Here is a 23,803-nt window from a genome sequence, read left to right on the forward strand (position 1 = left end):
ACAAAAGTGAAGTTTTTCGATCTTCAAATCGCCATAGCGTCCTTGTCATGACTCCAAATCAGCTGAAACTTTGCAGGAGGAATGAAAATGCCATGCTGAATCGATTGGTACCATTTTCGAAGGGTTTCCTTGAAAAATAAAAATTAGCCTGCACTGGCTACCACTACTACGTAAAACCGGAACATTTCGGTGGAGATTATTTTCGGTAAACTTCCGAACTGTTGATTGTTGGGAAATACCGAAAATATTACGCTACCGAAAATTCCCGATTTTGCAGTACCTGAGTACCTGTCCTGGTCAAGACTTGTATACTGTAAAAGCCATATATATAACGAAGTGCTAAATCTAACGAGTTAACGAGGACAAATCTGTCGTTAAAATAGAAATTGTTATACAGAAATCGACACGTATTGTTGCTATTGACTGGTGAGTGTTGAGAATGAGTGAGAATCGTTACCTTTGGTGCACGTAAACCAGTCAATTTTAGGCAGTCATTATATATGCGCCTCGTTAGAATAATGGTTTTTACAGTACTCTTCATAGTTGTTGGGGTCAATGGTCATGGGGTCAAGGGTCATGGGGTCGAGGGTCATGGGGTTACGGGTTATGGGTCAACGGGTCATGGGGTCAAAGTGTAATGGGGTTTATTAATTGTTCCTGCTTCTTTTTTCCCTTTTTCTTTCATAACTCATGCAATGTATGTAGGGTTGTGTTTGACATATGGTAACAAAAATTAAAAAATAAATACTTGTTCAAGTCGGTCCAAACCACCTGAAGTGCAGCATGAGCAAGAAGGGAAAGCTGGTGGCTTGAACAGCAGTAGCAACACATGCAAACCCTTGCTAGGCAGACATACCATCTTTGTAAAACGAGAGAGCTTGGAAGCTCAGGGCGCTACGCTATGCTTTTTTGCCTTGATGACCTAGGCAAAAAAAAGCATAGGGATGTTATAATTTTTTTTTAAGAAATAACCTGGGATTCGAACCCGCACTATCGCCCTGCGCCATCAGGCATGCATCCCCCGATACACTTCGCATACATACTAATTCTTCCAAGATGCTTCACGTTATGATCTTGCATTTGAAAGCCCTATTTGAATATCGTGGCCAGCTGTTTGTGGCCAGCCGTCTTTGATGGTACGGTACGGGACAGGTACGGTCGAGGGTAATACGACACCGTCTACCACCTTGATGACCTAGGCAAAAAAAAGCATGGGGATGTTATACATTTTTCAATTCTCCTTTTTTTTAAGGCATAACCTGGGATTCGAACCCGCGCTATCGCCCTACATGCATTCCCCAATACACTTCGCATTGATACTCATTCTTCCAAGTTGCTTCACGTTATGATCTTGCATTTGAAAGCCCTATTTGAATATTGCGGCCAGCTGTTTGTGGCCAGCTGTCTTTGATGGTACGGTACGGGACAGATACGGGATAGCGCCAGGCGTGACACAAACAAACAAATACCAAATTAAAGCTGTGTGGACCCTGGCTAGCGCCAGACGCTACTGAAGTAACGTCTTCTGCATAGCTACGGGAATAAAATAGACTTCGGTTAACCTGTCAGTTCTAGTGAAGTGACTGCGAGGCATCTAGCGACTGTCACCACAAGTGACACTCAATCAATGCCGATATCTTTGTTCACTGGTGTAAACACTTCAAAGAAGTACGCATCCAACCATTGTGTTGAAGTTGTTTTCTTTCATAGAACAACACTTGTTATCACGGTAACCCCTTCTTCGGATGTGAATACAAGCGTCACAAAGTGTTCTGTTTCCAGAGGCACATCGCCCCTACTCCCCTTTGTCTTGTTGTCCAGTGTCATTTCAGTTGTCCTCTTCCCCTGATTATTAGTAGGGCTGTGTTTTCTAGTAAAAAAAGAAGAAAAAAAGAAAAAAGAAAAAAGAGGCAGTAGCACCACTGGCTGCTGCCATTGTATCAGTTTTACATCCGTGGGGGTAGTTGTTTACATCCGTGGGGGTAGTTGTGTCGGGTTTAAAACAAAAGTTGTTTTGCCTGTCGTATTGTTGAACTGCACAGCATGGTGGCAGCTGCATGTTGCAGTCCGTGATCCTGGCCGAATCCAAAGTCAAGAACGTAACGATCAAGTCGGCGGCACAGTACAGCAACGGCAAGCTGGAACAGACCTACAATCCAGTTTCCAGCGGCCAAGGCATTCTCATCCAGTCCAAGATCTCCGCCAAGACATTTGTCTTTATCAAGGTTTGTGTTGAATATGTTGATTGATGTTGATTGATGTTTAAAAAAAACTATGAATAAGTCTTTTATTCCTTCCCATTTTTCGGGACTGACAATATCCTGGTAGGATAACAGAGCTGTGCAATTTTGAACAAAATCGAGGGGGGCCGTTTTTTTCCGATTTGGGTATGAGCCACCTTAACCCTTTGCATGCTGAGCCCCTTTTCTCCAATCCACTGGCTTTCCAGCGCACTCACTCTCTTGGTGGAGTATGCACTCACAGCTCCGAACGAAATTTATTCTCATTTCACTCCACCTCGATGGATTTTCATCGTCCTGGGCTCGTTGGAAAGATCAGGACCAAGCGAATCCATCCTGGCAGCTCTCAGGTCCATAGACACATCAGGGCAACTTCCACGTCCTCTCCAAACTACTCCACCGTGTCTCGGAACGGCACAACAACTCAATTTCACATTCTTGTTCGGCTTCTTGCCCAAATTCAACCGATGTTCACAATTCGAACTGCGCTGCAAAGCTGAGATCCAAGCGCTTCATTTGATGTCCATGCGCCGTGCCAAAGGGAAATCCCCGGCACGCTCCTCAACAAAAAGAAGTCATGAACAAAAAAATTCGCCTTCACTCTGGGCCGTGATTTCCGTGTTCATCTTGTCGCCGCTCAATAAATTCTTATCCTATCGCGAAGAACTTTATATCCGCGGAAAGATGAGGTCAAGACCTTTCCAACGGTGTATAGATTGTCGCAATGCGTTTATGTTTGACGAAGTTATGAAAGTTTGTGCATTGGTCTATGCACTGCGATATATCGCGCGAAATTTTTGCGAGTTAACTCGTACGTAGTGGATCAGGTCATGCATAAAGCGCGAGTTAACTCGTACTCAGCACGCAAAGGATTAAGGATTGACCGAAGGCTGTGGAAGGCTATCGAGAGGCTCTCCTGTGGAAGGCTATCGAGGGGCTCTCCTGTGGAAGGCTATCCAGGGGCTCTCCTGTGGAAGGAAAGATGAGGAACAGAGGAAAGGCAAATGAGTGTTGCTGTCGCCATCGATGCTGGTCCTGTTGCCATGGGATTGTTGCCAATGTTATCGTTTCTACGGTACTTGTGTCTGGGTTAGAGGGGTATGTAGCACTCTGGTGTCGCCGTGTGCAGTGTAATGCCTGGGTGTGAGGCAACTTTCCGCTCATGGTGTGCTGCACATATAGCGAATTTCGTGATATACTGTAAGACATGTTATTATAACGAGTCGCAAATTTAACGATCGTCCAGAATTCGTACGTTAACGAGAAGATTTGTTAACGATCTTGCAGTATTCCGGCATATCCACACAACATGAAGCAGTATGGCCTCAACGGATCTTATTATAACGAAGAAATGGCATCCGTCAAAACGTTAGATTTACTTCCTCGTTATATATACATGTCTTACAGTAGCGAACCCTTGTCCGTATCCCTGTTTGAACCCATACAAATTGACCCTGTAGAGCGAACGGGTTTCGTTTATAGCGAACCAAATCTTGTAGGGCCGCATGTAAACCAAGCACACTCATGCTGTCATGGGCCACTTGCCAGTCATGACAGTGTCATGCTGCTTGTATGGTGTGAGTGCATTTCTGGTATAACGAACTTTGGCTATAAAGAACTAATTCTCCCCTGCACATTGGTGTTCGTTATATCAGGAGTCGACTGTAGGTTGCAATTTCGCTTTCATGTTATTGGGTTCTATGCCCGTTTGAATTTGCGAATCAAAATAAGAACTTAGCCACCAACTTCATGAATCAAAATAAATACAAACAAACAATTTTGGCGTTGTGATTGTGGCCAGGGTTAGTGCTGAGATAGAGTGGTGATTGACGCTGCTGGTCTTGCATTTCATGATGGTGTGGTGGTGCGTGTAGCCCGCCGCTTCAGGAGCTGCTGCATCTGCGCCTTAGATCTTTTCAGGGTGGTGACGTTCCGACGGATGCTGAAAACTCTCAGTCTAACAGGGTGCGCTCGATTACTGCCATGAATCGATTCATGAATGGAATCTCTCGTCGTTCGATTCCATGTCATGACTCACGAGCTCTGGAATCCGTTCGGAATCCATTCACCCTATTCACATGGGGCGGTGTGCATAGCCAGAGGTGATTCGTGGATGAATTCGACATCGATCCGCGGGCATAGTCGAACGCACCCACTGAATCTCAAGCGAATTGTGACTTAGTTTTCTTCTGTGTTCTTGGGAACATGTTTCAGATAGTGTATCAACCGCAAACGGCCAACACCAGGCAAATCGTAGTGTTCCAGTTTCAGGGTTTCCGGATTGGCCGTCCCATCGTCGTGGAGTACACGTCTCCGGAAAGTCAACTCTCACAGGACAGCGTGGCCAGCACAAGGACCCGGCTGAAAAGCCAGGAGCAGCGCGCCAAGGCAACTCTCATCAACAGCAGGTAGACTGTCTATGCGTATGCGTGTATGCGTGTACACATGCATGCACACACACACACATGCACGCACACACACAGACACACGCACACACACACACACACACACACACACACACACACACACACACACACACACACTTGTACTTGTACTTGTTGCTCACTGCCAAAACTGGTCACGTGGGTCTCCCCGGGAGAGGGGAGAGAGACTCAAAAGGAATCTTGGAAAAATGGCTCAATTGGCTATTGAACCGCCCAACGGCCGACACCCCCTGAAATCCCCAAAACTCTGGGTGGACTTGAAAATGATCCCACTTATGGGCTCACCACACCTCAGTAAGTGGGTGAGGACAAGGTGCAGAAAAAGGATTGACGGCATCAGGGTATCCGTCCTGGGATCCAACTGCAGTTACCCCTGCCCCCAGTGAAGGTAATACTTGCTACTAGTGTGGGTGGCTAAATCAGAGTGGATCTGATATAAGCGTCACTAGCACCATTGATTACACAAGAGTTAATCTAGCCAGAAGCAGTCCATGGCTAACAGGTACGTATACTTCAAATAGAAAGTATATGAACCCTGAAACCAACTAAGGTGGCAGATACAACAATACACCACACACACACACACACACACACACACACACACACACATATATGCGTGCATGCACGCACACGCACATATACACACACACACACACGCGCGCGCGCGTGCACGTGCACACACACACATATATGCACACATACGCACACATGCACACACACACACACACACACACACACACACACACGTGCATGCACACACGCATACACACACACACCTCAGACCTCAGACCTGCCCATCGCGGAAGCGATGATAGCGAACAGCTATGTTAGACACACACACACACACACACACACACACACACACACACACACACACACACACACACGCATACACACACACACACACACACAGTGAGTGAGTTCACCAGATCAAGAGTTGTGCCGGGTAACTGCCCAACCCACATATGTGGCAAAGCCATGCGACCCCGACCTCCAACACCCACCCACTCTATACCACACAGATTACATCTGAATATCAAGACGCATCTGTATTAGTGCCAAAACCCACGAAAATCGAGGTGCAGACTCGGCTCCGAAAGCGGTGGGATGCACTTTGATCCCAAGGATCAATGCGCAGACTCGGCTCCTAAAACGGTGGGATGCACTTTGATCCCAATTCATAGTCTGATTATCGACTAGCTCCCTTTTCAGGTGCCATGCAGAATGAACTTGCAGGGATTTTTACAGGGGATGTTGGTTGCATAATGATTGGTTGTGCAGTATTGAACCCTCCCTTTAGACGTCGGGTGGGGAGGGGGGGGGGGGGGGGGAGGGGTGGGGAGGGGAGCTAGTAGGATATGCTATGACCCTGGATAAGGAGACCACCTGGTAACAGAGACCACACTTTGAAAGTCGCTTGAGCGGTCGTCTTAGACAGGTTTCATTGTACACGCAAAAGGCACAAAGCAAGTGGCAACCGATGATTGTATTGTGCAAGACACTCTGAGTTGCTACGAACTCCGTTGTGCCTGTTGTGTACTCGGCAGTGCTCCACGTTATTGTGTCGAGCCCTCTCCGCTGGCTAAATGAAAACATCCCTGCTTGTACTCTCTTTGTATGTGCTGCTGGCAGGAGTTTGTTTTGGGAGGAGCAGTTTGAGTTGGTGGCGTACGCCACGAGCACACTGGATTGCCACTCGGATCTGCCATCCTATCCTATACCCTGTGAAATACATGATCAGTTGAAGAAGGGTGAATTTGACAACCAGGAGAACGAACTCACGGAGCGTAATTACCGTGGCTGCCTACACATACTGCTGTTCATTGAGGAAGTCGAGCGAAGAGCACGCTTTCAGAGGTACATGTACTGCTGCTGTATGGTGTTTTTAGGACGCGACGTGTGTGTGTGTGTGTGTGTGCGTGTTTATTTCGGTGTGTGTGTGTGTGTGTGTGTGCATGTGTGTGTGTGTTTGTTTCGGTGTGTGTGTGTGTGTGTGTGTGTGTGTGTGTGCGTGTGTGTGCGTGTGTGTATGCGTGTGAATCAATAAATATCACTGATTTGGGCTCTAAATTTCGAAATATTTTCAAAGGAGCCACCCCAACCGCACAAGTAAAATTATTGTACTTCAGGTGACTGATCGTACCACTCTAAAATACCTTCCGACGCCCCCGCGTGTTGTTTTGCCAATTATTCTTACGGATGCCCTGCTAGAATGCCGTTGATCGCTTGATCGGTTTCCATCAGGGTGGACTGTGTGAAGTGGTTGTTGGTTTATGATGCGCTATGGTGTGTGTGTGGTGCGTCCGTGTGTGTGCACGTTGTGTGTTTGTTTTTGGCTGTGTTGTGTAGATTTGACTTGTACGGTGTGGAGATGGAGTTCGGTGAGAGTATGCAGATCGACAAAGGTCGCATGGTTTCTGTGGGTGTTGAAGATGCTCGTCTCTGCATGGTCACCCTCAATGTGGATATCGATGATCATGAGCTTTCACTCAGGTTAGAACGCAGCTGGAGAAGCGTACTAACGTCTTTTTCACGGGCCAGAGAATTTGTCACGCACGCACGCACACACATACTTGGGAGTACACACATTGGAGTAGCATGATTTGAGCAGCAGCATGCAGCGATATGCTACTGTTGTTGTTATCACTCTCTTAGTATTGACTCCCATTGATTATCGCTATACCCAAGCAGTCAAATATTTCTGCATACTTCACTCCTTAGGGCTATATTGACTGCTTATATTTGACTGCTTATGGGTTGCAGGGCAGTTGAATGGTGCCTACAATGCATGGTGACTGTACTTTGCCGGGTTGTGCAACACATTGCGAGCAGCATGCAGTAGCCCATACTGTATAAGCAGAAATATTCGTCTGGAATTTAATTTCGTCTTTTTCGTCCAAGGAGCTTTTGGACTAAATTAAATGTAGGACTACCGTATTTCCCCGTAAGTTAGTACGTACTAACTTTCGAACTTAGCAGCCACATGAGTACTAACTTTCGAGGTTGGTACTATCTTTCAGGGAGTACTTTTTTATCGGGGTAAATGACACGCAGTGGGAAGTCTGCGCAACTCTAGTGTCCGTGCATATGCTGTATGTACTGTTCGGTGTCTGTACATGTAGGGCGGGTACAAACTTACTATCTTTCGGGGGGGGGGGGGGGGGGGGGGGGAGGGAGAACTGTCTTTCGGGGTGATAACCTCGGCAGTGGAAAGTGTATTTTTTATAGGGGGTACTACTAAGTCATTGGGGAGAACTAACTTACGGGGAAATACGGTAATGTCGATTTGTCCCACTTTTCTATACACTCTTATGATCCATGGACGAAATTTTCAACCGGACGAACTCCTTTTCTTTGGAGTTGGACGAAATTATTGACCGACGAAATTTTCTGCCTCTGCAGTACATGACTGTACATGGTCACTGTACGAGTAGGTGATGGTGCAACGGTTGTGCAACCATAAAACCGGGATTCATGAGGTTGTCGTTCTGGAATTTGAAATACGGACTGTTTGTCGTGATAAATCTAATATTGACTTCGTACTTGGTCGGTATAAAACCTCGTAAAAGACCGAGGCGAAGCCGAGGTCTTTTATTCGGCTTTTATTTCCTATATTGACCTCGTACTCAGTCAATATTAGAGAGGTTAAGTTTCACGTAAAATTCTTACGTCCGTGAACTTTTACGTCAAAAATTCAAAAAACTCACGCTGGTGTTGTCAACTTCTGGTGTTGCCTCCCCTGAATGTGAAAGGCTCTTTGAGCGCCTCTGTGGCTTGCTTGCCAGGGCTGATTCCAGCATGCCCTATGCACACCATGTTGCATATGTGCGCTGCAGGCTATCTTTCGCGCTGCTCCGGTCCGCTGTCATGTGTATGCGTGGGTCTCGGTCGGCATACCATCGTCCAGCTAATGAGCTCAGGGAGCTGGCGGTGGTTGAAAGCCGGATCTAAACCAGTTGTGGTTTAGTGTAAAGGCCAATTCACAATACAACTTCTTGCGACGCGACATGCGACTTGCGACAGCGACACACGGTCCACAATATTCTTCATGTTTGCGACATCCTCATGCACAAGTAGTACTATGCACGTGCACTGCACGTGCACCCATGGTCGAAACTGTACTCCATTTGTGTATGTCACGTGTCGCATGTCGCAAAAGTTGAACTTTCTTCAACTTCTGCGACAGGTGCCTTGCGACAGCTCGCGACAGGCAGTTTCTTGTCGCAACTGTCGCAAATCGCGTGTCGCGTCGCAGAAAGTTGTATTGTGAATCGCCCTTAAAACTCTCGCCACTCAGGAGACATATTTTCCACACCTGTGTACTATTATTAATGTTATCTTCCTATCATAAAAAAACTCACGTAAAATTTGACGTGTTTTACGTGAGTTGACTGTCCCGCACGTAAGTTCGTGACGTGGGTTTTTGAAAGTTTCGCTTGGTCATCCCGATCGAATTTGTGTGAGTTTCCGTAATTTTATCGAGTTTGTTGGAAGATTTGATATTCTAAAAAAGACTAAAATATACACTAACGTGAGATTTTCACCGCGCTTTGAAAAAGGCAAAAAACGTGTAACTTAACCTCTCTGTTAGATACTTTTTACAATGCTACCCTCATACGTACAGACACACACGCACACACGCATGTACATACATACGCAGACACACGCTCGTACACCCACGGCCATGGAGGCACAGCTATGTTTGATGGCTGGTAACCGCTTTACTTGGTGAGTTGAAGTCTGCGTGCGTCATAGTGCAAAACAACGGAAGTGACGAAAAGAAGGTTCTCTGGCCATTACTCGCGCGCGCGTGTGTGTGTGTGTGTGTGTGCGTGTGTGTGTGTGCGTGTGCGTGTGCACGAGTGAATGTGTGTGTGTGTGTGTGTGTGTGTGTGTGTTTTCGTGTATGTATGTGTGTGTACGCGCATGCATGTGTGTGTGTGTGTGTGTGTGTGTGTGTGTGTGTGTGTGTATGTATGTGTATAGTACGTGGTGTACAGCTCTCATCCGTCCTATCACTGATGACCAGCAATCATCGCCAGTCGTCTATGAAGCAGCCCTGGAAGCTCTGGGCAGTAATGCTGTCATCATGAAGTTGCCACTCAGCTCTGTGGAAAAATGGTAAGAACGTCAGAAGTGCGCGTATTGGCCTGGCATGCTGTGAATCTTCCCCTCGGTCTCTAGTCATGTTGAGCACTGCGCGAATTCTTAGCGTAGCAGCTACAGACTGTACACCAACCCCGGCACCCGGCGACATCAGTACAACTTTTTAATGCTTTTGAAAGTTTTGACTCACTTGAGCTGAGCTGCTCCCTAATTTACAAAGTGCGGTTGGCCAAACATTGGGGTATGTTGGTTATTAAAATAGAAGAAATCACATGGAAACGAGTTATGAAGCAACTATCCACGACTGTAACAAGATGATAAGCAGTCAAAAAGTGCGATAACAGGGCACAAAACTGACAGGTTTACTGAGACATTCAACGACCTGGCACCTAGCTCTAACACACCTCCAGTGCGCAAACCAGCAGCCTTCCAACTTGGAAGGTTCAAGGTTATGGTAGGACCAATGAGGGGAAGGTTACAGCCGCGGATAGTTGCTTCATAACTCGTTTCCCTGTGATTTCTTCTATTTTAATTGTATTTATTGGATTAGTATCATGTAGCAAGGCATCAGAATAGCTAATTCCACTATTTCTTGGATGGAATGGTGCCTGGATCACGACCCCGTGGTCGCCCCCGCCACAATTGGTTCACCAACATCAAAGGCTGGACCAACGAATCTTACAATTCTCTCTCTCTCTCGTTGCTGCTGATCGTGATAGGTATAGGCAGCTTGTTTATCAGTATAGTTAGGTTTCTTCTTCTTCTCTTTCTGTTTTTTTTGATGCTGCTGCCTTATGACACACATGGCGCCCCTACCACCAGAATGGTTTTGGGTTATACATACCGTATTATCTCTAATATAAGCACAGTCTCCAATAATAGCACGTCTCCAATAATAGAACACCTTGGGGCGGCATTCAAAAAATAAAGTGCTCAGTCTCCATTATAAGCACACTGTGTAAATTCATTATCTGTACCGGCGAAAAAAAACCTGAAATGTGTGCGTCATACATGAATTTGGCATGGCAACATGCCTCTGAAATGAGGTTGAAATAATAATGGAACAGTCTCCAATAAAGGAACGTCTCCATTAATAGCACGGGGCGGAGGTACATTGAAAAAATAAAGGACCGTGCTTATATTAGAGATAATACGGTACATACATACATACTACCTCCGACAAGCGAAACTTGGCGCGTTTTTTTTTACTTCAAATTACTCGAAATAAATCACACTTTACAATCAAACCTGATTGACTCACCACAATTCAACTTTGTATTGCTCAACAAGGACATTAGAGACATCTGTTAGGCTGAACAACTCTCCTCTGATTCAGAGATCGCACTTTCTTCTGGAGAGGAATTGTCCCTGTTTGGAGACGAAAGTGCGACTAGAGCGGATTCAGTTGCAGCAAGTACCTCTGTTGTAATCGCTCTGAAAATCTCGATGTCGCTCCTGTGTGCTGTGCTCCAGCCACGGTGTCGAGGGTAGTCGTTTCCGCCGCCACTATCCAGATTGACGTGGTAAGGACTGTGCAACACCTCCACAAGCGCCTGGACTCCAACTGTTTTGCAGGGTATTCTCGCCAACTGTGCAAAATTGCCTGCAGCAATTCCTGGCGATTTTCCTTAGCCACCAGAGACGCATCGCTCTAGTGGCTGTTGAAAGACGCTAGTACTGTTTGGCATGGACGCATGGACTCTGTGCTGGCGGAGTGACCAAGAGGAGAGAGAGAGAACTCCTTGGTTTTGCATTGCAACGCGAAAGCATGACAATTCTCCTTCGCAGAAGGGACGTGCGCACAGTTTTGCTGGTACACGAGAGACACGCTTGCCTCTGACTGATAAGTCTTAGCCATGTGCCACTCACCAGCTCGTCGCTTGGCTTCCTGCACCCGGTTGCATGGAGCTACAACCACTAAGTAGGTCATACCTCACAGCCTTGTGAAGTAGTTTTGGTATCAACACAAAAAATCAAAAAAAAAACGCACCAAGTTTCGCTTGTCGGAGGTAGTACATACATACATTGGAGTTAATTTGAAAGTATGTTGGTTGTTGGCATTAGCTTTCCTTCGATCTGAATACCGTATTTCCCCAGAGTATAAGTGACACTCGATTGAAAGCCGCACCGCCATTTCCGATACCAGCGGAACGAAATGGAACACAGGGAGGCCGGAGGAACGGACCAGCTGTATGGCCACGAGCACATTCTTTGGCCAAGTACTCACTCACAATATCAGGATTGTCATAGGAGGAAACAAGGTTAGAGCAAACGAGGGAAGAGCGGGGACCAGTATAACCAATACGGAAGCCATGTCGCGGCTGGCCATTGAGGAGTGTTGCCACGAAATCCCTGTCAGGATGGGACTGGAGCTCATCTGCCAGGGAGGCGGACATGAACAGGAGTAAACGGGCGATGCTCAGACAAGGGAGAATCCGAAGGCACGCTACGTGGACTTGCTGGCAACGCCGGAGGCAATACATTGTCTGCGTGGATGGTCCCCGCGCCACAGGAGGAGCACACATGACGAAATCGGCAGGAGCGAAAAAAGCACCGACCGCGATTGAACGCATCACAAACACACAAAAAGCAGCAATGCAAAAAATGCAAATTACAGACCATACTCGGCACAGAATAATAATTAAAGGGGAACTACACCCAAAAATCAAAACTTCATGGTCCGTAGAGTTTTGGACGCTGAGTCGAATGGTGAAGGTCCCACTTCGATCCGACCAAGCGTTCCTGAGATATCTTCGGTTTAAATTGTACTTTCGGGGGACGCGCCATGACGTCATGCGGCCGCGACACACCCCAACACACCCTTCTACGTCATTGAGACTTGCTTGCCTGGGCCAAGCTCAGAAGTACAGGTATTTTCGTATGTGAAAGGAATAGTTCTGACAAAGACGTCCTCACCATGAGCGATTCCGACGTATCAGACGAGCTTGAAAGCTCAGAGCCTGAGCTGAAAATGTTTGGCTTCGGGCATGAGCCGAAATTTTCAGGAAAGGATATGGCAGCGCAAGCGGTGGCTTCCAATCGGGCTGTAAATGTGGATGAAGCAGAAATTACTGCAATTGGAGAAGTCGCTCTCCATCAGCAACATCTGGCAACCGGTTGGCTGGGCTATTTCGAAATGAAGCGGCAGCCAAAGCAGCTCAGACAACCCTGACAATCCGTAAGTGTTTTCACAGTATAGTCCTACGTAATGCTCACAAATCGAATCGTTCTCTTCATATCGTAAATTGTGTGAAATTTTGTATTCGCACAGTACTCAGATCAATAGTCTCCTCACTCGTACTCCTGTACATGGAGTTTGCTGCGTAACATGGCTAGCATTATCTCCGTGCAAGTCGTGCAATGTGTATCGGTTCACTTGTGCTTTATCTCACATAAGTGGACTGCACTCAATTCGTATTGTGGCGAAATACATTCTCACCTTTTGCATTATCACTTAGTCTTTACAGAATGCTGAGACGTTCTCTTGTATTTCACGTAGCTGTGTACCAACAATTACGCTGTGCACTCTAGCAGCAGCAGCAGCACAGTAGCATATTGAGTGCGTTTTGCCCTACTGTGGTGTCTCATGACTGCATTACCGGAACAGCTCTGTCCTTGATAATCATTCTAAAATGTGTGCACATATCCGCCTGCGCCCCACACACACGCACGCACATGTGCTCACCTTGGTGGGCACATAGTATAGTAGTCACACATGCTCACGCACGCAGACACGCAATTTCACAAGCGCGTGCGCACACGAGTGCATAAGCATACAAGTGCCTGTGCACATGCTCGTGCACGCACACATGCGCGCACTCATGCACTTGGTTGCATACCCACACATCCCGCAGGATCACTAACGGCAATGCATCTACTACTTGTCATTCCATGTCCCTCCCGCAAATGGGGAGAGAATGACATAAAGGAGAACACAGAATAGATGACGTGAATATATTTGGAATGTTATATTACATTACACAAAAGCACACGCATGTGCGCGCACACACACACACTCACGCAAGTGCGCGCGCACACACACTCAGTGTCACGCGCGTGCGCGCGCACACACACGCGCGTGCACCCACACACACAATAATAATGTCTGTCTCTCACGCGCGTGCGCGCAAACACACTCACGTGCGCGCACGGGCGCGCGCACGCACACACTCACGCTCGTGCGCACACACTCACGCGCGTGCGCACACACACACTCACGCGCTTGCACGCATACACACAATAATAATAATGTCTGGCTCTCATCTGCATCCATACTGAGAAAACCCAACGAGTTCCCGAATAGGTGTACACCGTTGCCGGTATGTGGACTATCTTCTCTCCTTGAACTGCGGGTCATTGCGTGATGTAGCTTATCAGCAGTACATACTGTGTGTTCATACAGGAAAAAAACATGCCAGCTAGAGGCGCTGGCGCTGCAAACAGTCCTTCCTATAACCTTGGGGCGGTGGCAGTGGTCGTAGCTCAACAGTGAGTCACTGCGACCGATGGTACAGCCGCTCTTGATCTTCTTCCTGTAAAATCAAGAACAGCAATCGCAGACAGATTCATCGATCGCACGCAGCATAGCCTAGGGAAACAGGAGATCTACTGCCGTCCACCTCATCAGGCCGGTTTCGGAAAGCTTCACATTTCGTAGTGATGTAGTCCAAAACAATTCTACAAATGCTTTGGGAAAGAAAGAACTACATACAGTAGCTTGTGTTTTTGAAATATTGCACTCACCTCCGCTTTTCGACTGACACTTCACAGTGTGGCGTGCGAAAAAGGACGCACCACAGTTTCATCCACCAGCGTCCGCATCGGATGAGTGCCATAATATTCCTCCTGAAAATCCTCCTCTGCCAAATGGCTGGAACACACGCGAAGGATTTACATTGTAGTCCCTAAATTGTCAAGCAAATAATTATGTCGCTTGATAGCTGCTATGGTGCACTGCTCGGCCTGTGCCAAGCACAATCCTTCAGAAATTGGTGCAGGTTCATCCCAGGGGGGTTACCAGTAAGATTATAGTAGCCAACAACACAGCCAGAAGCCATGATGACACAAATACCCTCTTCTTCCATGGACAAACAGAAAGAAGATGCGAAATCCCAGTGTTTCTGGATCTGGCCAAAGGATCACCAAGTCTCAATGACGTCACGGGTTTGTGACGTCACGGCACGGACCCGAAAAGGACAATTGCAAACTGATATATCTCAAGAACGCTTGGTCGGATCGAAGTGGGACCTTCACCATTCGACTCAGCGTCCAAAACTCTACGGACCATGAAGTTTTGATTTTTGGGTGTAGTTCCCCTTTAATGATATGCATCATGAGACCATCACTGCGCATGTGGCCGCGTGGGCTAACTTGGCTTTGATAATCAAAGCCGGCATCTTGCATAGCCCACAATCATAATGTGGCCACAACCAGCTAAAACATGTCTTAGGGTGAAATTTTCAAATTTTGTTTTCCTCCAGAAAACAGTTCTTCGGACCTTACTTGACCTCTTGAAGGTGATACAGGGCAGAAAAGTAGTCTACAAGTGCCACAAACACCGCTTTCAAAAATAATATTATGTACTTTGAAATAGAAAATGACAGTTTTCGCACAGTCTGACACAAAGAGACAAACTACTACTTAGTGGCTTTTGTGGCGGAGCACAATACAACGGAACTAAAGATGTTGACACTGACTTGAGCATGTCAACGGCATCAGTTCAAAGGCATGGCCCAAGTTCTTCCTGGAAAGCAACACGATGCGCTGGACGGCGTTGCACTTGCATACTCTTTCGATTCTGGCAGTGACACTTTCGATCGTCGCCTGCGTTTCCGAGACTGCGTCAGACGCCTCATGAGAGCTGAACGCAAGTAACGTCGTAAGGCAGCCGGTTCGCCGCCTAAATGATTATGTACTAGCCCACAACTTGTGCCTCTTCGCTACTGGAGACGACGGGGACGATTCAGCTTCGCTGTCGACATCAACATCAATGAGATCCCAACAAATTGTCAGCGTCGCTCTGCAGACCCGCCGCCACGGACTTGCAGACACCTGAACAAACCTGGGCCATGCACAGCGATCGTCTGGCCCTGCGAGCTGCTCTAGTATCACTAGATGCGGACATTGTCAGTCTTTGCTCGCCAGCTACTTGAAGTAGAACGCCAAACAAGTGTTTGAACAAAATTTGAGAAGATGATCGCCACATCATGAATCATTTTGAATGAAGTGCAGAGTGAACGCGCTCCAAAAAAACATTTTTTTCATTTCGTCATTTCCCAACTTTTTTACGAAACCCCAAAGACATGTTTTAGCTGATCGCGGCCCATGTAATGTTTTGGACATAGTCTTGCATTCTGCGCCATTACTTTGCCTTAAAAAGACCTCACCTCAACAATTGTTTCAAGAAAATTCTCGACCGAAAGCAATTTTTCAGAGCGATTTCTTGGGTCTTACCGGTAGGACGGCATCCCCTTCTTTGCGTTTTTTTAGCGATTTCTTGGGTCCTACCGGTAGGACGGCCTCCCCTTCTTTGCATTTTTTTAAGTCGAGTATAAAAGGTGGGTCTATAAAAATATAATATTGGGAAATACGGTGCTTGCGTCATGGAGACGAAACGCGCCTAAAAGTGTTTATTTCTCGAGGGCCCCCGAATTGCTTGAAAGACCATAGTAGGAATTGGCATGCCGCAGCTAGTGTTAAGCAGACACACGCATACACACACACTCGTACACCCACGGCCATGGAGGCACAGCTATGTTTGATGGCTGGTAACCGCTTTACATGGTGAGTTGAAGTCTGAGTGCGTCATAGTGCAAACCAACGGAAGTGACGAAAAGAATGTTCTCTGGCCATTACGTGTGTGTGTGTGTGTGTGTGTGTGCGTGTGCGTGTGTGTGTTTGTGTGTGTGTGGATGTGGATGTGTGTGTGTGTGTGCATGTGTATGTGTGTGTGCACGTGTGTGTGTATGTGTGCGTGCGTGCGTGCACGTCTGTGCGTGCGTACGTGTGTGTTTTCATGGACGTGCACGGCTACAGCTCCAATGTGAAAGTGGACATTCGCTTCAGCATGTATCGCGATGATTTCCGCCGCTATCACCATGCTATCGATCAGCTATCTCTCGACGTTGTCTTCCCACGGCTTGATCGTGCTCCGGAAGAAATGCTGACCGCTGCTCCGAAGATCCTCAATGAGAGAGGTCTTGAGAACGAAATCAAGCATAATGTGCTGAACGAGAGTCAACAGGCTGTTCTCGATAGCATGCTCAAACTGGAGAACAGACATGTATGTATGTATCTATGTGTGTGTGTGTGTGTGTGTGTGTGTGTGTGTGTGTGTGTGTGTGTGTGTGTGTGTGTGTGTGTGTGTGTGTGTGTGTGTGTGTGTGTGTGTGTGTGTGTGTGTGTGTGTGTGTGTGTGTGTGTGTGTGTGTGTGTGTGTCAGTGATTCTTCAGCCTTGCAAGCTGCTGAATGGTGCAATCCCAGCACAAGTTGCTATGGCTTCTGCTGTAGCATCGCTATCATCGCCTCCGGCGATGGGCGTCCAATGGTCCAATGGTGTGTCAGTGTGTGTGTGTGTGTGTGTTCACGCGCGTACGTACACACATGTGTGTGTACGTATGTGCATTCATGGCTGTGTGTTCTGTATGAAGTTCACACAGTTCTATTAACGTGTAGTGACTCTTATCATACAGTCTTATGTGCCAGAATCAATGCAACAGAAAGAACTCGGCAAGCGTGCATTCATGTCTATGTGCTCTTGTATGAAGCTCACACAAACTCAGCAAGTGTCAATGTGTTGCTCTTGTGCCTGTTGCTGATAGATTCCCACCATTCTGTCTGGACCGTTCGGCACGGGAAAAACCCGTTCGCTCGTCGAAGCAGTGCTCCTTCTTCTGCAGTATTTGCCGGCAGCTAAAGTACTCGTCTGCACACACGTCAACGTCACAGCCGATAACTATGTCAAAGATCTGCATGCCAAGTGGACGGGTAAGGTCACATCGGCGAATGGGAGCTACTAGTGTAGGATTCCCTTTCCTAAGACAAGATTCCCATTCTCAGGTTTCACCAGGCACTCAAATTGCTCATATCGATAGTAACACTTTTTTGGCCTATACTACATTAGTATGCATAATTTGCCCATCGTTTGGTCTTGCGTGGCAAGTCCACTTCAGCCGTACACACTGTGATACCAGCCCTGCATGAAAGGTCATGAACTATGTGCAGTCATACTCACACATATACTTCTAGGGCTGAATGCACCTGCCAAGTATGGGAGCCGCAAAAAGGCTGCAGCCATGTTTTATGCGTAGGTGCCATGGCTACAGTACTGTCGATCACCGAAGAACTGGGGGGGGGTCAGCCTCCTAGCCTAGACCGTTCTTATTTTCATGTATTACAGTCTATGCACAGTTGAGTCACCGTGTATACATTGGTATGCTGTGCTTGGTGAAATTCTAGCCTGGTCGTTCCTCGGCGATCCGTTCTTCGGCGCCCGACACTGCTGTAATCCTGCGTGTGCAGTAAAACCTGGCAAGGCGACCACTCTGATAAGGTGACCACCTGTCGCAGAAAACCACTGCAACTAGGACCTAGGGATGTCCTTGCCGGTCAAGTAACTCTTGACAAGAAGGCCACCTGGATACGGCAACCACATTTGCAAGGTCCCTTGAGCAGTCGCCTGAGATAGGTTTCACTGGACAGGGAAACCTGTGTAAGATGACCGCTCAAGGGACCTTGCAAATGTGGTCTCTGTTACCAGGTGGTCTCCTTATCCAGGGTCATTTGACTGCACGTGGCATTCCTTGGTCCTGGTAGCAGTGGTCTTCTGGGACAGGTGGTCGCCTTATCAGAGTGGTTGCCTTATCAGAGTGGTTGCCTTATCAGAGTGGTTGCCTTATCAGAGTGGTTGCCTTATCAGAGTGGTTGCCTTATCAGAGTGGTTGCCTTATCAGAGTGGTTGCCTTATCAGAGTGGTTGCCTTATCAGAGTGGTTGCCTTATCAGAGTGGTTGCCTTTTATCAGAGTGGTTGCCTTTTATCAGAGTGGTTGCCTTATCAGAGTGGTTGCCTTATCAGAGTGGTTGCCTTATCAGAGTGGTTGCCTTATCAGAGTGGTTGCCTTATCAGAGTGGTTGCCTTATCAGAGTGGTTGCCTTATCAGAGTGGTTGCCTTATCAGAGTGGTTGCCTTATCAGAGTGGTTGCCTTATCAGAGTGGTTGCCTTATCAGAGTGGTTGCCTTATCAGAGTGGTTGCCTTATCAGAGTGGTTGCCTTATCAGAGTGGTTGCCTTATCAGAGTGGTTGCCTTGTCAGAGTGGTTGCCTTGTCAGAGTGGTTGCCTTGTCAGAGTGGTTGCCTTGTCAGAGTGGTTGCCTTGTCAGAGTGGTTGCCTTGTCAGAGTGGTTGCCTTGTCAGAGTGGTTGCCTTGTCAGAGTGGTTGCCTTGTCAGAGTGGTTGCCTTGTCAGAGTGGTTGCCTTGTCAGAGTGGTTGCCTTGTCAGAGTGGTTGCCTTGTCAGAGTGGTTGCCTTGTCAGAGTGGTTGCCTTGTCAGAGTGGTTGCCTTGTCAGAGTGGTTGCCTTGTCAGAGTGGTTGCCTTGTCAGAGTGGTTGCCTTGTCAGAGTGGTTGCCTTGTCAGAGTGGTTGCCTTGTCAGAGTGGTTGCCTTGTCAGAGTGGTTGCCTTGTCAGAGTGGTTGCCTTGTCAGAGTGGTTGCCTTGTCAGAGTGGTTGCCTTGTCAGAGTGGTTGCCTTGTCAGAGTGGTTGCCTTGTCAGAGTGGTTGCCTTGTCAGAGTGGTTGCCTTGTCAGAGTGGTTGCCTTGTCAGAGTGGTTGCCTTGTCAGAGTGGTTGCCTTGTCAGAGTGGTTGCCTTGTCAGAGTGGTTGCCTTGTCAGAGTGGTTGCCTTGTCAGAGTGGTTGCCTTGTCAGAGTGGTTGCCTTGTCAGAGTGGTTGCCTTGTCAGAGTGGTTGCCTTGTCAGAGTGGTTGCCTTGTCAGAGTGGTTGCCTTGTCAGAGTGGTTGCCTTGTCAGAGTGGTTGCCTTGTCAGAGTGGTTGCCTTGTCAGAGTGGTTGCCTTGTCAGAGTGGTTGCCTTGTCAGAGTGGTTGCCTTGTCAGAGTGGTTGCCTTGTCAGAGTGGTTGCCTTGTCAGAGTGGTTGCCTTGCCAGGTTTTACTGTACATATATTTGTATTCAGTCTATGTCTGTGTGTGTGTTTCTGGTGGTTGCTTTATGTTGTCTGGGGATTTCCCTTTCCCTACTCCCAGCCCCATGCCGTCTCCACACTTAGACACTTAATGACGAGAGAATTGCATATGGAAGACGATTTGTCACCAGTGGACGGAAACATCTGTGTGTGTGTGTGTGTGTGTGTGTGTGTGTGTGTCTGTGTGTGTGTGTCTGTCTGTGTGTCTGTCTGTCTATGTGTGTCTGTGTGTCTGTCTGTCTATGTGTGTCTGTGTGTCTGAGTCTGTGTGTGTGTGTGTGTGTGTGTGTGTGTGTGTGTGTGTGTGTGTGTGTCTGTGTGTCTGTGTGTGTGTCTGTGTGTGTGTGTGTGTCTGTGTGTCTGTGTGTACGTGAACACGCATGTGTTTGTACTGCACAGGTTTAGGCGGAACTAAGCTGTCTATGCTTCGCTTTCTGCCGCCTTCACGCCGTGTCAACACTGTGGATGTGGGCATACGACAATACTGCAAGTTAGTACCTGTTCACATACCCATGTACTACGCCTTATGTGTAGCTACACTCACACACACGCACGCACACGAACACACACACACACACACACACACACACACACACACACACACACACACACACACACACACACATGCAAACACACACCTTTTAAGCAAGAACACACGTTGCTTGGAATAGATGGGGTATGGTCGGAGGGGTTGACTGCGTTTGCCAGGTTCACCTACAGCCAAGACCCTGAAGATGCAGCCGGGAAGATGAGTACTGTATACCGGATAAGTGTGGTGGAGCAGAGAGTAGAGGAACAGTAGCAGCAACAGCAACAGCAACAGCAACAGCAGGAGCCAGTTACTGCTGGAGTCAACCTTGTGAATAACCACCCTCGATGGCGCATGAGAAAAGTGCCGTTGTTCGCGATCTGTCCTTACTGTAGAACGGGTAATTTTAGCGACTATAAATTTTAGCGTTTTCCCATTGTCAACCGGTTAGCTACGTTTTATTTTAGCGATTTGCAGCGATTTTACTCACGGATCACCAGTGCACTACTAATTTCTCAACGGATTAGCGATTTGAAAATTCAGCGAATATGAGTCGATCGTTAAATTCGCTAGGGTTTTTACGTCGCTAAAATTACCCGTTCTACAGTATTCGTGAGGTTAAACGTATGCAGTCAAATGGTCACTAGGTGTGAAGATTGTGTCGTTATTCACGAGCTGTTGTTAGGCCCGAGGGTGTTATTCATGAGGTTGACTGTACACGAATGTCATGGCTGCGTAGCACTTCCTTGAAGTGCTGCATGGGTCCCATTGTGTAGGCAGGCAAGCTGAGGCATCCTTACTACTACTAATTATCAGTACTAAACCACCACGCAACACAAGGTACATGTACATATTCAGGTAGCCATTGCAGGCTTCATCTTCCCAATTCTGCCCTGTTCTGTACGCTGCACTGAATACACGCACGCACGCACGCACGCACACACACACACACACACACACACACATGTGTATACTATACGTGCAGTGCACACCTCTACACATACTACAGCGTCCGCAGCATTGAGCTATGGACACGAATAGTAAGGGAATCAAACATGATACAAAGTACATTGCTGCTCAATGAAATCCAGTCGTGTCACTCAAGTGCTCGCCGGACGTTGCGCAGCCGGCTAGCCCTAGACCTGCGGACACTGGGCTGCGAAATGATGCAAGCGGCGAGTACTTGAGTGACACGACTGGATTTCATTGAGCAGCAATGTACTTTATATCATGTTCGATTCCCTTACTATTCGTGTCCATAGCTCTATGCTGTAGACAGCAAGCTGTTTCGGCTGTCATAGCTCAGCATTGCTGGCCTCAAGCAAAGGTCCCTGGTTCGAGTCCTGGTGGTGACAGTCAATTTTTCTTCAGACTTTTTCCCATTTCCATTCCCTGAACTAATGAATATTTGTGTGTATGCGTGTGTGTGTTCTTTTTTGTTGCTACCGCCACTGCTACTGCTACTGCTGCTGCTGCTGCTGCTGTTGCTACTGCTGGTGGTGCTGGTGGTGCTGGTGGTGTTGATGCTTTGTATGTTTGATCGTCCTGTGCTGTAGGGTATCTGAGGGTGGCAAGCAGTTTGTGTATCCGGATGTGAATGAACTGCTAGCGTGCCAGTGCGTTGTGACTGCCGTCAGCTCTGCTGACCAGCTGCTCTTCATGGGCGTGCCAAAGACTCACTTCACGCACATCATCATTGATGAAACTGCTCAGGTATCGCTCAGAACAGCACTATATCTGTTTGTGTGTGTGGTGTGTGTGTGTGTGTGTATATACGTGCGTGCGTGCATGTGTGTGTGTGTGTGCATGCGTGCGTGCGTGAGTGTATGTACATCCACCACTGGACCAGTAACATTGACCGCCGCAGAATGGGGCCTCCGCTTCAGGGTTGTGGCGTGACATGTTTGAGATACCAGCTTCTCCAGTCTCATCCTGCGCTTACACATTGTCCACTATAGTACAGATATCGTACACTGTGTGTAGACAGCCTGTTCTTCAGCGCCCGGTGTGGCTGTAGTGCATGTGCATTGGGTCTTGGTTACATCGTGCGTGTTGTTGTTCTGTCTCCGTGTTACACCCTGTGCGTGTGTGTTGTTGTGTCCGTGTTACATCGTGCCTCTGTGTTATTGTGTCTGTGTGTGTGTGTGCAGATGATTGAGCCGAGTGCTATCATACCGTTGTCTCTTGCCAGCCTCGGCTGCAAGATTGTTTTGGCTGGCGACACGATGCAGGTGAATGCCCCCCCCCCCCCCCCTCGCCACTCTGCCGTATACCAGTGCTGGTCCTCTTGTGTTTGCATACTACAGTAACACTGTCGTTAAGTACCATTGATCCGCCCCCTGTTGAACTTCTACCTGTGAAGCGACTTCAGCATATACAATGAAATACGATGTTGAAACAATACATGCACTGCTGTACACAATACCTGCCACAGGCTGCCAGTGCACGTATGCATGTGGATGAAAATGTGCATACTGCAGCACGCCAAGTCTGATCTTCCGTGTATTTGTACATACTGCAGTAGTGCTGCACTTGAGAGCCTTGATCTAATTCCTGCCCCCTGCCGAAAAACCAGCTGGAAAGCGACACGGCGTGGGGGTCGGATCAGCGGTACTTTACGGTACATGCACCGTTAAAAAAAACGAGAGAGCTTGGAAGCTCAGGGCCCTACGCTATGCTTTTTTTGCCTTGATGACCTAGACAAAAAAAAGCATAGGGATGTTATAAATTCTTTAAAAAATCCTTTTTTTTTAATAAGACATAACCTGGGATTCGAACCCGCACTATCGCGCGCCCTGCATGCATCCCCCGATACACTTCGCATACATTTGTTTGTTTGTGTGTTTGTTTGTTTGTTTGTGTCACGCCTGGCGCTATCCATATCTGACGGCAAAAAAGCATAGGATGTTATAAATTTTTCAATTCTCCTATTTTTTCAGGCATATCCTGGGATTCGAACCCGCACTATCGCCCTACATGCATTCCCCCATACACTTCGCATTCATACCCATTCTTTCAAGTTGTTTCACATTGTGATCTTGCATTTGAAAGCCCTATTTGAATATGCATTGTGGCCAGCCGTCTTTGATGGCACGGTTACGGTAGGGGATAGGTACGGGACAGGTACGATCGAGGGTAATACGACACCGTCTCCCGTACCGTACCGTACAATCAAACACAGCTGGCCACATACAGCTGCCCGCAATATTCAATTAGGGCTTTCAAACGCAAGATAATAACGTAAAGCAACTTGGAAGAATGGGTATGAATGCGAAGTGTATGGG

At 47.5% G+C, this 23,803-nt stretch overlaps 1 protein-coding gene across 1 annotated transcript in view; it reads left to right on the forward strand.

The window, feature by feature from the left end:
* LOC135829347 (probable helicase with zinc finger domain) overlaps positions 1-23,803 on the forward strand; it is a 53,525-nt gene that overhangs the window by 4,461 nt on the left and 25,261 nt on the right. Inside the window, exons 3-12 of the mRNA XM_065341753.1 lie at positions 2,043-2,225; positions 4,455-4,648; positions 6,317-6,541; positions 7,034-7,177; positions 9,671-9,805; positions 16,826-17,072; positions 17,612-17,777; positions 20,390-20,480; positions 22,076-22,232; positions 22,670-22,750. Of these exons, the coding sequence (XP_065197825.1) occupies positions 2,043-2,225; positions 4,455-4,648; positions 6,317-6,541; positions 7,034-7,177; positions 9,671-9,805; positions 16,826-17,072; positions 17,612-17,777; positions 20,390-20,480; positions 22,076-22,232; positions 22,670-22,750 (1,623 nt within the window). The remainder of the gene's footprint in view (positions 1-2,042; positions 2,226-4,454; positions 4,649-6,316; positions 6,542-7,033; positions 7,178-9,670; positions 9,806-16,825; positions 17,073-17,611; positions 17,778-20,389; positions 20,481-22,075; positions 22,233-22,669; positions 22,751-23,803) is intronic.

Source organism: Sycon ciliatum, chromosome 13 (assembly GCF_964019385.1).
Source record: "Sycon ciliatum chromosome 13, ocSycCili1.1, whole genome shotgun sequence".
Classification (NCBI taxonomy): Eukaryota; Metazoa; Porifera; class Calcarea; order Leucosolenida; family Sycettidae; genus Sycon; species Sycon ciliatum.